General features: G+C 41.6%; 1 protein-coding gene across 1 annotated transcript in view; it reads left to right on the top strand.

The window, feature by feature from the left end:
* GPRIN1 (G protein regulated inducer of neurite outgrowth 1) overlaps nt 1-13,596 on the top strand; it is a 40,428-nt gene extending 26,832 nt beyond the window's left edge. The window contains exon 2 of the mRNA XM_085618292.1: nt 4,927-13,596. Within this exon, the coding sequence (XP_085474418.1) occupies nt 4,968-8,639 (3,672 nt within the window). The 5' untranslated portion in view covers nt 4,927-4,967 and the 3' untranslated portion in view covers nt 8,640-13,596. The remainder of the gene's footprint in view (nt 1-4,926) is intronic.
* The last annotated feature ends 1,762 nt before the right edge of the window (nt 13,597-15,358 follow it).

Genomic DNA, 15,358 nt, shown 5'->3' with positions numbered 1-15,358 from the left:
CCTTTAATGATATCAAAGCCAGAATGTCGGCTAGCATAATCCTGTCGGGGTAAGTATATAAAGGGTATACAGCTGTGTAAGCACACTATGATGGGAGCTATGACTTGCACAAAGGCGAGGGTGTGGGAAGGGTGATGACAGTCTGGGTGCTGTCAGAATGTATAGCAGGATCCATGAGCCTGAGAAGAGACCCACCAACAGCGGCACTATAAAATACAATAATTACAAGCTCTATAATGCAAAGTGGATTTAGCAAAACAAAAAATCTTGATTAAGGTGTCACCTATGACTTGGGGTTTTCTGGGAGCTTACATTGATTATACAGGCAGTCATATTTTCTGAAAAGAGAGACCACATTCTGAGAGGAAATTGAAGGTGATTCATAGTAGTAGGGAGTGATGGCAGAGTCGTCTTTCAGGTACAGAGAGGCTCTCTAACAAGGGTATTGCCCAGCACAGATCCCTCAGTTGACGGTGCTTTAAGATACGAATGCAAATACCCCCGGCAATGGCGCAGCAATAGCAGAGTGTGTCTGAAAGACGTTTTTGCGCTTGCAAGACCTGTAGTTGCTTGGTGCAGTTGAGAACACCTGCACGTTTTTGGGAAAAGTTTATGAACAGTTTGCATTAACAAAAAAGAAATGATAAGATACACCTTATTAGTTTCTGCTCACTTCAACCTGTGGATTTATGCCTTTAAAGTACATAGATGTGGAGTTGAGAATAGTAATTAGTTACCTGTATATAATTAACGTCAATATATTGCAATAGTTTGCATTCTAGCTACAATATTAATGAAGGGTAATTAATAGTTTTTTTTAAACTCAATCCATGTAATTGAATATCTGGATGGAAAGTGATAACTAAGTAGAAGCAGTAGGAGGGGGAAAGTGCAAGAGATTTGTCTTAGAATTCAGCATATGTGATTGCAGTGCCATCCAGTGGCGAATACCTGTTAGACATTGAAATATGCTTATTTCGAGCAGAGGACAGTTGTGAAGGAGTGGAAAACATAGCATCGCAGAAGGCAAGGGCTGACCTTCATCACTGCTACCTTCTGTGCTTTGTGACACTATGTTGGAAGATGGGTTATGGGGAGTAGAAGGAAGGCACCTAACACCATCATCAAGGCCACCAACATGGTACTTGGTCCTAATTAGGATCTCTATAAATTAGTCCCTTGCTCAACAATGGTAGCTGACATAGAGCAGTACGGCTTAACATAGGAGACAAACATGTAAAGCATATAAAAACACCAGTACAGTGAATAAGTAAGACACAACACACAATAAAAGTCCCACACCAATTTATAAAGCTAGGAAATAGTTTTATCTTTAAAATGACACCACAACCATGAAAATCCAATGCAGGGAACCGGAGATCTGAATTTGTAAAGAATAAACACTTTCTAGTGCTTAGAAACCAATAGTGCCACTTCTGGACATCTGGTCACACTTGACCGAGACAAAGTCAAAGTTTCAGGATGACCGCAATAGAACCATGCTCGGATATCCCACGTGGTAGACCTTGGACTAAATTTTACCTTTGGACTTAAAAACCTTTCTGGAGATTTTTCTACCGAAGGCCCTAGCTGCTCTCCACCAGTATGGATTCAGTGAGTGTTCACTGGCATGACTTTCAGGGAGCTCCTGATTAAACTCTGAAGGTCGGACCTCCAGAGCTCTTCAGCGGGATGAACCTGGAATCTGGGCCAGGTCGCAGTTGAAGGTGGCCGTCTTGGCTCTTGCAGTCAGGTCGGTCACCTCCTGAAGCTTTTTAAAAAAAGTTTCCTAAACTTCTGGATGTCCTTCCAGAAGTTCTAGTGGCTTCCAAGTGTCCAAAACGCACATTTAAGGGTCTGGAATCTCATAGATGGTTCTTGGCAAGCCTTGTCTTTACTGTCCACAATTCACTTGGTCAATCCCTTAAAACTCCACTGGACGCACTCCAAGAGGGGGACTCTGGCTGGAGAAGGGTCAGTTAAGCTCTATTAACCTGTAGCTGCAGGGAGTCCACTCCTTCTTGAATTAAGGAAAAGTCCTAAGAGCTGTAGTCCCAGATAGTGCAGCAGGCACAGTCTTCACCAGGCAGGCCCTTGGGTGCAGATCAGGATTACAGCAGGACAATCCTCTTCCTTCTTCTTGTAGTTTTAGGCAGCAGAACTGAGAAGCTCTGCACCACTTGCATATTTATCCAGTGTTCTCTTGCGAGAGGCAGGGTAGTACCCCTGTCTAAGGAGGTGCAGGGCAACACCCCAAAGCTTGACAACTTTGTGTGGCAGCAAAGTGTGGTATAGTCTTGTCCCAGAAAACACTAGTCTCTCATCCTTCATGGCTAAAATTTCAGCAGAGCAGCAGGAGCTAACTAAACTAAACTCGGAGTATGGCCAATTTCCCTCATCTCCCCCTGTTCAAATCTGTGAATTCCTTCCTTAAGCCTTCCATCGCCAGGGAAAGGGGGTGGCCCTGGCTGACAGGCTTGCTTGACCTGTTCTTGCTTTAAAGCTGATGCTTTATGGCCCAACCATCTGCTCTGGCATTCCTGTACCCCACAGAGCTCTCTCCATCAGATAGCTTCTGCCCGGCCAGTCCACTTATCACCTAATCAAGGCAGCCTGGCTAATCCTCTCAGGGCTGACCAATCAGGAAAGAGTACTAGAGGCTGGATTTTGGCTTACAGAAAAGAAAGTCTTATAACATATTTTCTGTACGAGGTATAATAAATCCAACAATGCCAAGTTCCTGTATTTATCAATACCATTATTTCCAGCCTTTGAATGATATTTTTTATACTCTCCTAGCTATAGTTATGCAGCCGTAGCATATTGCCATGTTAGCCTATGAGGCCAACTATCTTCAAGGGGAAACAATGAATGTGCAACTTCCTGCTCACCAGGGTTTATGCAACCTCTTTTATAACCACCCCCCTGCTCATAATTATAGGACTCCCCACCCTAGAAAACCTATTTTATAAGGACCCTGCTTATGGTTACATGATCCCCACCCCTGAAACACCTAGGGGAGATCTTGGGAGTACCCACAATGTAAAAATAAGGTAGATTATCACTTTTAAAGTGCCCATACCACCAAAGTCGAATTTGAAGTGAATGTTAATTTTAAAAGCAGTGCTGCAACACAGGGCAACTTTTAAAATGACCTCAGGCTTTCAGCAGTGCACACATGCAAGTCCAACAAACGCTGCTGGCCTCTAAACTGCCATGCCTTAATATATTTGAGGGACCTATAAGTAGTTTTCATCCCCTGGCTCTATTATCTACTAGGGACTTAAAGGATAGGTTGTGCCAATTATAAGTGTACCTCAATGTGTATGTTTTAGTTTAACATAGCACTGACCCTGGTCTAACTAGCAGAGCCCAGGACACTATCCAAGTCTGCTACCACCAGCTCCATTCAGCACCAAAAAATGGGGGTGAACAGGCCTAAAATTGTGACTTTCTAACACACTACTTGCTAAGTTACAATATTATTCAGCACAAGCATTCCAGTATCTTCATACTCCCCGTTCTGTGTTGTGTCACTGAATTTGTTCCGTTATAATGTTTTATCAAATGTATTGATGCCATAGAAGTATTGAAATTATCATATTTTGTGGGTATTCCTACTAAAAATTGTTTTTAAAATATTGTGCTAGCATAAAATCACGAGAAAACCATCAACTAGGTGTGTGTCTATCACAGTAAGCATTGTTATTTCACTTAACTGCAAATAAATGCACATGGGCTGTATATATCTGTAAAGTATGTAGATGTGGAGATTATAGTAGTAAATCAAACTTACCCATATGCACTTATCATCTCACAGCTTTGGTACTCATTATTTTGCCCACCCTGTTATGGTAGCACAATATTTTTTAAAGAAAATATTGACCTACAACCTATTTTGAGACTGCCCTCCTTGGTGCTTTGTGGCACCCTCCCACACTCAACCCAGCAGACAATTATGCTTTTGGAGTTCAAATAACCCCTGTAACAGCATTGTATTTTTTCTGTGCTATAGTCAGCCAACTTCTTGTATAACCTACATTTAGTCCACTCACCTGTCCCTTCATAGAGACGCTTCCAGCCTGTAGCTTAAAGCCACCTTTCAATCCTCTTGACGTGTCGATGTGAAACATCTTTTACTCGTGGCTATCTTACTCCGACATACACTAAATTTAACAATTCACAAAAATGTGAAACTCGGCCTTACCACTTTTTGGGCTTTATTTTCTATAGTCTCCTATTCTGTTGTAATCCATAGTGAAAGATTCTTTCTTAAAGTCTGTTTCCAACCTAGCCTTAAGAACCAGCCTCCATTTTTAAAGAACTTAGCACAGACCACCCTTCTAGACCACCATGTGAAGTGCAACAACCAATACCTAATGTGCAGCAGTCTAACCTCTTAACAAGTGACTAGATACAAAAATTGCCAGTTGCCCCGGTTGAGAGCACACCAGTAGTCAAACTATATAGACAAAAAAGTACAAATGCATGTGCCACCCCCTTCCTCTTAATATTTTATCCCTCTAAGTGAAATATTTCCCTTTCCCTTCCTCACGTTGTGTCCTGGCCTTTTGCCTAGAGTCTGCAATGCTCTCTACTCCAAGGATATGCTCACTTATACACAGAGGAGGGTTTTCCTGTAGGAATTTCGATAGGCTTATCATTAAGCCAGTGCCTTTAAAGGTTAGTAGAGCTGTGGAAGAATTTGTTACAGATCACTTGCTTTATATATGTACACAAGCTATATTATTTAGCTGTATGTTTCTATTATGTCTTGTTATCTTTTCCTTTCCTCATGGAGTCAGAGTTTCCCAAGTATTGCTTAGACATGTGATACACATTATATTAAAAAAAATATTAAACTGCTGTGCTAATTCAAAATGAATATGTTAAGTCTGATTTCCGTTTTTGTTGTCTTTCTGTTAGAAGCCTCAATTTTAGAATTATGGGAGAAGCTTTGTGCAGCGATGAGCAGCTTTAAGGAACCTCCGAGCTTGAAGCCACTGCCGCCAGAAATAATCAGCAAGGACTCCAGTGCACCAGAGAACATAATATTGAGCACTCCTATCCCTGTATGTGAAGACAGGTCTACCAGTAATGCAAGCAAGGCTTCAGAGGATCTTAAAATGAGGACATGTATCCCAGGTGAGCTCAGTGCTAAAATGAATACTGAAACAAGTGTTGGAGCCCTCGACAGTACCATTCAGAAAAAAGCCACGGAGTTGACAAAAGAACCTTTTAATGCCTCGTCTAATACCACCAACATCACTTCTACCACAACACTTCCTGGTGAAACTGTGCCTGGAAGGGAGCCATTACAAAAGCCGGGTGACCTCACTGTGGACAATGCTAAAAAACAAAACTTGAGTAGGACAGGAGAACCGTCTGGTCGCATCGACGAAGTGAGTTCTACCACTGCATCTTCACTTATCAGAGAAAGCTCGGACAGTGCTTCTTTGATGGGTGAACACATTAAGGAAACGTCAAAGGACTCTGCTTTGCAGCAGTACTCAACATCTAGTCATGAGAGCATCAAGAAAGAGCCTGTTTTCTTAGAAACAGGTCCATTGTCCTCTTTATGCCCCGTGACACAGGTTGAGAAATGTTCCATGACCCAACAGGCAGATGAACCCCAATTAAGATCCAAAGACCTACAAGTTTCTTTGGCAACAGATGTTAACACTAAGAGAGATCAATCTGCAGAGGTGCAAGGGGCTATAGGAAATCTTGGCCAAGGCACCAGTAAGTCTTTATTAGATTCTGCCACAACCTCAGGTTCTGGCTCCTTCATTTTAGGGGTCTGTAAAAGTGCCAAAGATCCTCCAGGTGGTTCTGGTACTCTAGAAATTACTTCAAAGCAAAAAACAAAAATGACAGAAATTACAAAAATGTGTAGCCAGGAAGCAAAACAAGTCATTCCCCACCCTTGCCCATCAACCATGCATTCTGACTTGAGCCAAGATACAACATATGATCTGGCTGCTACATCATCAAATGATGCCAACCAGGAAGGACATGACAACAAAGATCCAGCTACTCTCTCAAAGAGTTGCTTACCAGGGATCAATCATCCCCAACACAATGTTGGCACTCAGGCTGGTTCTAGAGTGGATTATAAATCAGTGGCAGTTAGCCCTATAGTCCCACCAGGTGGATCCTCAACCTTCACCTTTCATGTTCATGTAGGAAAACGAGCACCTTCCTCTCCAAAGGGTTCTCCGAAGGGCCCTCCTGGAAAGAAAGTGGCCAGGACTGTACACACCATCTCAAAAATAGGTTCATATGAGCTTGTTCCTCCCCAGCAGGAAGTTGGAACTCAGGCTGGAATCAGAGCAGACTGCAAATCAGTGGCCAACAGTCCAATCGTTCCACCGGATGGGTCTCCATCATTCAGTTTCCAGACAGACAAGGCAAACCTGTGGTCTACAGCTGCAAAAGAGCAGGTTGTTGGTAAAGAACCTAGAGCCGGGCATACTCTCTCAAAGACATGCTCATCTGAACATACACCCCCGCAGCAAGAAGTCGGCACGCAGGCCGGCACCAGAGCAGAGTGTAAATCTGTGGCTGTCAGTCCCTTCATCCTCCCAGTTGGGTCTTCATCCTTCCCATTCCAAGAAGTCAAGGAGAAACAGGAGTGTACCTCACTGAAGAGCTCTTCGTGTGAGGACCACACCAGAGGCAATGGCTTGAGGACTTTGGATGCATTCCCAAAGACATCCTCATTCGAACTCATGCCTCCTCAGCAAGATTGTGGGTCCCAGGTTGATACCAGGGTGGAGTGCAAGTCTGTGGCCGTCAGTCCCATAGTATTCCCATCAGATGGCTCATCTTTCACATTCCAGAGTGAAAAGGACACTCAACAACCCGTGCCGTGCTTGTCCTCTAAAGATCAGGTAAGGGGTATTGAGACTAGAACTATGGATACACCCCCAAAGTCATGCTCTTTCGAGCTTGCACCTCCCCAACAAAACACTGTGGCTCAAGCTGACACCAGAGTGGAGTTTATATCTGTGGCTTTGAGCCCGATCATACCACCCGATGGAGATTCATCCTTTACTTATCAGGAAAACAAGGTAGTACAATCTTCTATTTCTTCAAAGGGCACGATAAAAGAGCAGGTTAAAGCTGAAGTCACCCGGACGGTGGAGACCTTCACAAAAACCTACTCATTTGAGCTTACACCTCCCCAGGAGGATGATGGGACTACAATGGGTATTAAAGCAGAGTGTAAGTCTGTGGCTGTTAGCCCCATCATTCCACCAGATGGGTCTTCATCTTTTAGTTTTCATATGGACAAGGAGAGCCAGGTGTGCCCATCCCAGAAAGGTTTCCTTAAAGGCCAAGTAGGAGCTGAAAAAGCTATGACTGAAGACACCTTTACCAAAATGTGTTCAACTAGAGTCACCTCTTTTCAACAGGATGATGGCACTCACATTGACAAAAGAGTGGAATATAAATCTGTAGCAGTCAGTCCCATAATCGTATATGATGGGTCCACAGCGTTCACATTCCAAGCAGAAAAGAAGAACCAGGGGTCTCCGTCTTCAGAGAAGCCACTGAAAATGGACCCAACTATGGATATGAAGTTCAACATCGCTGGTGGTCTATCAAAAACATGTTCGTTTGAGCTCCCAGGAGAGCAGCAAGATGCGGGGACACAGGCTGATACCAGGGTTGAGTGTAAATCTGTGGCCATCAGCCCTATTATCCCACCTGAAGGCTGTTCCTCATTCACTTTCCAAGCCGGGAAAGTAAACCAGCTTTCTCCGAAGAGCTCTGGCAAACAGACTAGGCCCATAGGCACTTTGTCAAAGACCACTTCAATAGATGGCAGTTCTCTTCAGCAAGATATCAGCACACAGGCTGACACCAGAGTGGAGTGTAAATCTGCAGCTGTCAGTCCCATAATCCCTCCTGGTGAAACTTCCTCATTTTCATTCTCGACAGATGGGTTACACCCAGGAACTTCACCTCAGAAAAACTCCTATGCAGATCAGTGCAGAGAGAGGGACACCCTTTCCAAAGGGATCTCATTTGAAATCACTCCTCCTCAGCAAGATGTTGGAGTTCAAGTTGACACACTCGTGCACTGTGTACATATGGCTGTCAGTCCCATTATCCCACCAGCTGGATCCCAGTCATTCACTTTTCAATCAGTTGTAGGTGATCAGGGATCACCATCCATTAGTGCCAAACCTGGGCAGACACTCTCCATGAAAGATGCAGAGATGCAAGTGTATATTTCAGTAGAAACTCGGTCTGTTGCCACCGGGCCCATGACTCCAGTGGGAAAGTCTCCCAGGACATCGTACCCGGAGGTGCATGTGAAAGGGGCCAAGGGAGATCAGTCTGAACCAGTGCGGGAGGTGAGCTGGGATGAAAAGGGCATGACTTGGGAGGTGTATGGTGCATCCATGGAGGTGGAAGTGTTGGGTATGGCTATTCAAAAGCACCTGGAAAAACAGATTGAGGAACACGGTCGACAGAAAGTAATGACACCTCAGAACACCCGCACTAGCTCCATTCGCGGAGCTCCAGCCAAAGGAGACGCCAAAAGGCCGCCTAGCATCTTCCGGGCTTTGCTGCACAACATACGTCGACCACGCTGCTGCTCTAGAGCGGGGCCCGCTGCAGAGTAAAAAAAAAACTCGGAGACACATGATTTTATATAGTTGTCAGAATGTGAACATGAAAAATGTTTTTCTAGGCAGTTCTACTAACATGTCCATCAAGTGGGTAAGGAGAGCCTCGTCTGTGCTTAAAGGTTTTATTTTAGACCCCAAAACCTAACCACAAGATTGAGTAGCCCTTACTGAACATGGTCACCTAGTAGCAAGTGATCCATACTGCTTAGTGATCACTGAGTATGATGTTTCTTAAAACCTTCTGCCCCTCCAGATGGATATGCTCCTTCAAAGGATGAATAGACAAACTGGGTTCTCCTTCGGAGGCATCCTCCATTCCTAAAGTTTACCAGCGAGAAAAGAGTTATGAATGTATTGTAGTTGGTTGTAAAATAAGGCTTTGGGACCCAAGAGGAGAATTTCTTCCTAGTCGGCTGTTCCACTTTTTATTAACATCAATGGACTTGGCCAGCCCAGCTGTAAGCTGATAAGAAGTAGTCAAGCACAGTATTTGGTCGGAAACCTGAGCCTAAACCGCACACTGTTAACACTGGGACTACAAACAATGGCATTGTGTATCGCCTTCCCAATTTTTTACTACCCCTTTTACAACAGCAACAGTGGCCTTCACTTATTGGCCTTTGTCATTTATTTATGTGGGACCCTCTGACCGTTACCGCCAACTCCAGCCCTCCCCTCCTTGGGGGAACACTACGCAAGAGTGCACTAGTTATTCGCAATCGCCGATTTCGATTGTATGGAGCAGTAGTAGGATATATCGGAAAAGTGCTAGTAAGAGCTCGTGGTTGTTGTATGAGTGACGTGTGAGTGTAGCCAGTACCCTTTAGATTCTAAGATCCTGTGTCTGAATGTTAAACAAATGACCCTCCAGATTAAATATTCATTCGTATTAAAGGGCCAGTCTACATTGAGGGAGGAGGTGAAGTCCTTTCAACATAATTTATCCTACTGCTTTATGACAGAAGGAGCCCCATTCCTGGTTGAAGAGTGGACATGGCGTCTAGTGAGGGAGTTATGGAACCCAGTGATTTGAATTCATACTTCAGTTTCCTCACTTTTCCTCCTAGTGTAAAGCAAAGCAAATCATCTTATATTTGTGTGCTTCTGTCCCATTATATTTGCAGAAATGGAGAGCACTTAGAAAAACAGTGTCCATGTTTGGTTCAGGAGGGCCAGATCCTTTACCAAGATTCAGGATAACTACTGAAAGTGTAAATGATTTCCATTTAGTTACTTAGATGCATTGTGTATAAATGTTTATATTATTTGGATATCCTGAAATTCTGCTTTGATACGGTCCTTACAGACCTACGCTGGACACCCCTGGTTTAGAAGCTGGTTCACCTCAGATGTTAGACATTTATTTAAATGAAAAATAACTGTTCTGTTAAGATGGCATAATAAGTATAACGTGTCTAAAGGTCATGATTGTGGTCTTGAGCTATGATTGATTCAGAACTCAGCAAAAATTGCATGCCTCTGTATTACAGGCCAGGCAAATCACTGGAACATTATGGTGTAAGATATTCAGAGATCTTATGTTGCCCCATGACTGGTGTGAGTTGCTTCCCTAGTCTTGTTTTTTTTAATGTAGTCTGGTAGTTTAACCCCTTCCATGCTCATGACGGAACGATTCCGTCATGAGCATCGGTTGAGCTGGGCTCATGACGGAACCGTTCCGTCAGGGCCCCGCCCGCGCTCGAACCCTTCAGCACCGCGCGCTGAAGGGGTTAAGTCCAATATTTATGAAGGCAACTATCAAAACAACAGGAACACAAAGTTACAAAGCAGGACTGGAAGAATTACAACACAACAGCATTTTATTCCCCTCATACAAGGATTAGACTCAGCATAAAGTAAGAAGGATTTACTACATCTCAGAAGGTTGATGGCTTCCTTTTCCAGCACATCTTGCTTGGCCCCAGCAAGGATCATGGTGCCGTCAGGTACACATTGAAGAGATGCAATACGATCAGAATACTCCTTGCATCTAGAAGAGCAGAGGGAAGTTGGCAGGAAAGGGTCTGAGGTGTGCTTAAAACTCACAAAAATAATCCTCGAGTATTGCTCATGAAGATGACGGTTGGCATTTTTGATGCAAGTCCAGGGAGGCAGGCTATCTAGTCTCAGAGAGAGGAAAACTAAAGTGTTTATTGGTTTGACCATATGAGGATGATTACAGTGAGGCTGCTTTTCAGCACTTATGCCAGCCCCCAAAACGCAAGTTCTCTTCCTTTTTGGCTGCTCCTAGGAAGAAACACTGTTCTTGGAATGAGTGTTTGACACTATCTCTTATCAGTCTGTCAGGTTCAATTCCTGAGTAAATAGAGATACCAATTATTTTTCTTCATATAGTTATAAGCGAAATGGTAGCCTTTCCTCATAGAATGGTTTGCCCCAGTGGTGCAGCCAAATACTCAGCAGCACTCTAGGAGGTTCACTACTAAACCTATTTCAAAAGACTTGTTCTGCCAATAGTAATCCTAGATGGTGTGCTGAGGAGTCATCCAACCAGTTAGAACAGGTGCATAAAGTGCATAAGTAGCAGCCAGAGCTTAGTGATCACTTTACCTTTCCAATGATTTTGAAAAAGGTGTGTTAATGTAGCAGAAAGAGGTTTTAACCAAAGTATAATCAGTTATAGTACTGTGATCTCTATTAGAGGAATGTGGGGCCATTACTTGAGAGCTTCCTGTGCCCCTGAGTTGAGGTTGCATTCTGGCACTCAGCTACAATGGTAGTCATTCCAGTTCCTTCCAACTAGGGCATGTCGGTACTTGCTGATTCTTCAGCTAAAGAGTCAAGCATTTTGTCATCATCTAGCTGCTTGTTCAGTGATTCAGTGACCTTTCTGGGTGAAGTAGATGCGAAAAACCTGAATTCAGGAGGCAGTGTTATCTGCATTGGGAAAGTGAATCCGTATTGCTGACCGGTAGTTTGGGGGCTAGCCTTTGATTAACATGTATCAGGTAAAAAGTTATCCTATGTTCCTGCTGTTCACTGAAATAAAAGCAAGCTTATTAAATGAATAGACGTCCTCCAGATAATACTCATAACCCAGTCAGGATTGTTGGAAAAGGATTACATTCTCTACACACCTTCCTAATATCTGCCCTACAGTGGCGAAATTCAAGCTGAGGCAAAGTAAAGTGACTCCCCATCCCCTAAAAATCCAAGTCCCTTTTCCATCAAAAAACTGAATGGCTTATTAAAGAGCTTCTTCCAATCTAGAGGGATATTTCAGTATTCCATTATTTGACTGCTTGGTTAAAAGGTAAATATAAATCTCTTTACTTTGTCTGGACTTTTAAGAGGCTCAACTGGGTGCCACTCTTGGAGCCACCTGGCACACCTTGAACAAAAAAACATATATAGACCTTAATTCAGTCTACGTGTCTGCCATTACCAGGCGTTGTGAATATTGCAATTTGAAAACTAAATTTGAGAATGAAATTGGGACATTATGAGCATATCGTCTAGAGAAACAATAACCGTATCCCCCTCTCTCTCAGAAAAGATAGAGCCACTCTCATTACCTTGGTGAAACACAAAGGAGCCGAGTATAGGCGGAAGGGAAGTGCCTGAAACTGAAAAAGACTGTGATTCCATATGAACTGGAGGTAACTTTGAAACTCCCATGGCCATGGGAATGGTGAAGTAGGCATCCTTCAGGTCCAACTTCACAAGCCAGTCTTTTTTCTAGTAGAATGTCTCTCAAGAGATGGTTTCTCTCCCTCTTGAAATGTTGCTGTTGTGACAAAAGAAGTCACAAAGTGAGGTTTATATAAAAAGGGTTTAATAATAAATAAAGGACTGCAAGCAGACAGGATACAAAAGAGGCTTACTTGTAAAAGTAGAGGCTATGAATGCCGACAATGTTCTATGACATCATATAAATATCTAATCAAAGTTCTTAACATAACAGTGGAACCAACAAGTTGGCAAATACTGTGCCGAGTGAACACACAGTAAAATGCAATTGAGCTATAAATAAGATGATAGAGATGTACAACATCTCCCTTTCATCATGAAAAGACTAAAACGAAACACAATCTTTAAATTTATCTGGCATTTTAGAAACCCTTCCAGAAGAAGTTGAAACATATTCTGAGGAGTTCTGAGAAACAATTGCTCTGTTATTAATACTACTATTTCTGAATTGAACATTAGAACCATTTCAAACATCATTTGTGTTTAATGTACAGAAGAATTAACATTAGGTAATACAACATTTCCTTGAAATACAAACATCGTTTAAGGTATCTTTAGCTGGATTAACATTTTCACTTTCTGAAATTGCTGCTTGTCCTGTAACCAAATCATCAACAGTTCTTTCTTTGGCAAAATCAACATAATGCCAGATCAACCCTTCTCCCTCCTGATGCAAACAACTTTTAGAATTTTCTAACACCTTGTGTTGACCTGGTTTGAGTTTTTTAACATCCCTCATATTCCACCACCCTTTTACTCATAAAATAAAGAGTTACTGGCAACTTGCTCCACCAAAAATAGTTCAGAATAAACAGATTCACCTTTCTGCACTTTTATTGGTTTTTAAATTACTACGCAATCCCCTTTTTCGAAATGTTTTTTTAATTGCTCTATGAACAGTGTCATGATAGGACTTTGCCTTGATTTGTTTTTCAACAATATTTTGATGAACCATAAGTTTTTTGTCATCTAGAACGTCTACTTGTTCAGTTTTATCATGAATAGTACCAAACCTTTGGAGTTAGAACAGTATTACCATTACTACCCCTCATTAAAAAGAATGATGTATAACCATTGGTTGAATTGACAGTGTTATTATAACAATTAACTTTTTCCTGAATGAAATTGAAAAGAGGTCATTTGGATGCTACAGCAAGTTGAATACCTTCTTTAATAGATCTATTGACACCTTCCACTTGACCATTAGATTGAGGAGAATATAAAGGAGTTTTTTTCTTGTTTGATTCCATATTTTATGAAAAATTATATCATTTTTTGAGATGTAAACTGTGCCGTTATCTGAGACAATGATAGAAGGAAGTCCCTCAGTTGAGAAACATTTTTCCAAAAAACTGATAAAGCAATCCGTATTTATTTGTGGTACAAATTTGAAATAAATCCATTTGCTGTAATAGGCACTTAAAACAATAATGTATCTACAATAATTTGGTATGGTCCTGCAAAATCTCTAGCAATCTTAGATCAAGAAATGTTTGGTACAGAAACTAATTCCATCTCACACTGGATTTCCAGTGTTTATCAGACTTCAAGCATTCGGGACACATATCAACACATGAGTTTACATCAGCATCTAAATCTGGCCACCAGTAATAAACTTTTAAAATTTTCTTTGTAGAAGTCGAACCTGGATGTCCTTTAGGTGCAAGATTTATTAATCTTTTTCTTAACCTAATAGGAGGTATAAATAAGTCTCCCCTGATCAACACACAATTCTGTATGCTCAATTCTTCAGATACCTGTTGAAAAGGTTTCAAAGTGCTACTTACATTTATAATGGGTGGCCATTGACCGGTGACATATTCCATGACTTTACTTAAAACATTATCCTGTTTTGTCATGTCCATCCAATCAGATTCAGTAATAATTCCTTCTGAATCTCTAATGATATTAACACTGGAAACAACACACTCAGTGTCTTCAATCGACTCAGAATCAGAAATAGGTAATCTTGATAAAAAAAAATCAGCACGTATGTTGTTTTTATCAGAAATATGTTTGATCATGACATTAAACTCCTGTAACTTGGCTAATAATCTAACAAGTCTAGAAGATGCTCTTCCATTACCTCTTCCTGTACCATCCATCATGAAAATTAAAGGTTTATGGTCAGTGATTAACTCAAAGTGCTTACCCCAAAGATACATCTTGAGTTTTTCTACAGCCCAAACACAGGGTAAGCATTCTCTCTCGATGGTACTCTAAGATTGTTCAGCATTTTTTAATCTTCTTGAAATTAAAGCAACTGTTTGAATTCTTCCTTTTACTTTCTGAGTGAAAACAGCACCAATTCTGACACCACGCGCATCTACAGTCACAATATTGCTACCCTCAGAATTGTAAGGTTGTAAAGAGGGTGCTTCAACAATAGCCTTCCTAACTTCAATAAAAGCATCATCTTGTTCCTTTCCCCATATGAATTTCACACATTTCCTTAACAAACATCGTAAGGGTTCTGCTTTGTCAGCATAATTTACTACAAATCGTGAGTAATACTCACTTAAACCCATGAATGATTTGAGAGAATCCTTGTCCTTTGGGTTGGGTGCTTCAGAAATAGTTTTTACTAAATTAAGTTTAGGTTTGATACTTACTGGACTTAAAACGTGGCCCAAGTAATCAATCTCTGTCTTTAAAAATGTGCATTTGTTAAGAGATACTGTCATACCTCTTTTCTCTAACATACAAAGAACTGCATCCAAAATGTCATTGTGTTCTTCCACAGTGCTAGCGTATATCAGTATGTCATCTTGGAATTTTTCAACTCCCTTTAAATATTTGAAAATAACATTCTTAAATTTCTGAAAAACACTTGAAGCTGATGCAAGCCCAAAAGGTAACCTAATGAATCTAAATGCTCGAAAACGAGTCACAAAATTGGTATATTCTCTTGATTCATCTGAAAGTTTGACCTGATGGTAGGCTGACTTCAGATCTATCAACGGAAAATATTTTGACCCAGATGTTGCTGCCAACACCTCCTG

This window comes from Triturus cristatus, chromosome 7 (assembly GCF_964204655.1).
Source record: "Triturus cristatus chromosome 7, aTriCri1.1, whole genome shotgun sequence".
NCBI lineage: Eukaryota > Metazoa > Chordata > Amphibia > Caudata > Salamandridae > Triturus > Triturus cristatus.
This window is presented reverse-complemented; position numbering and strand designations above follow the sequence as displayed.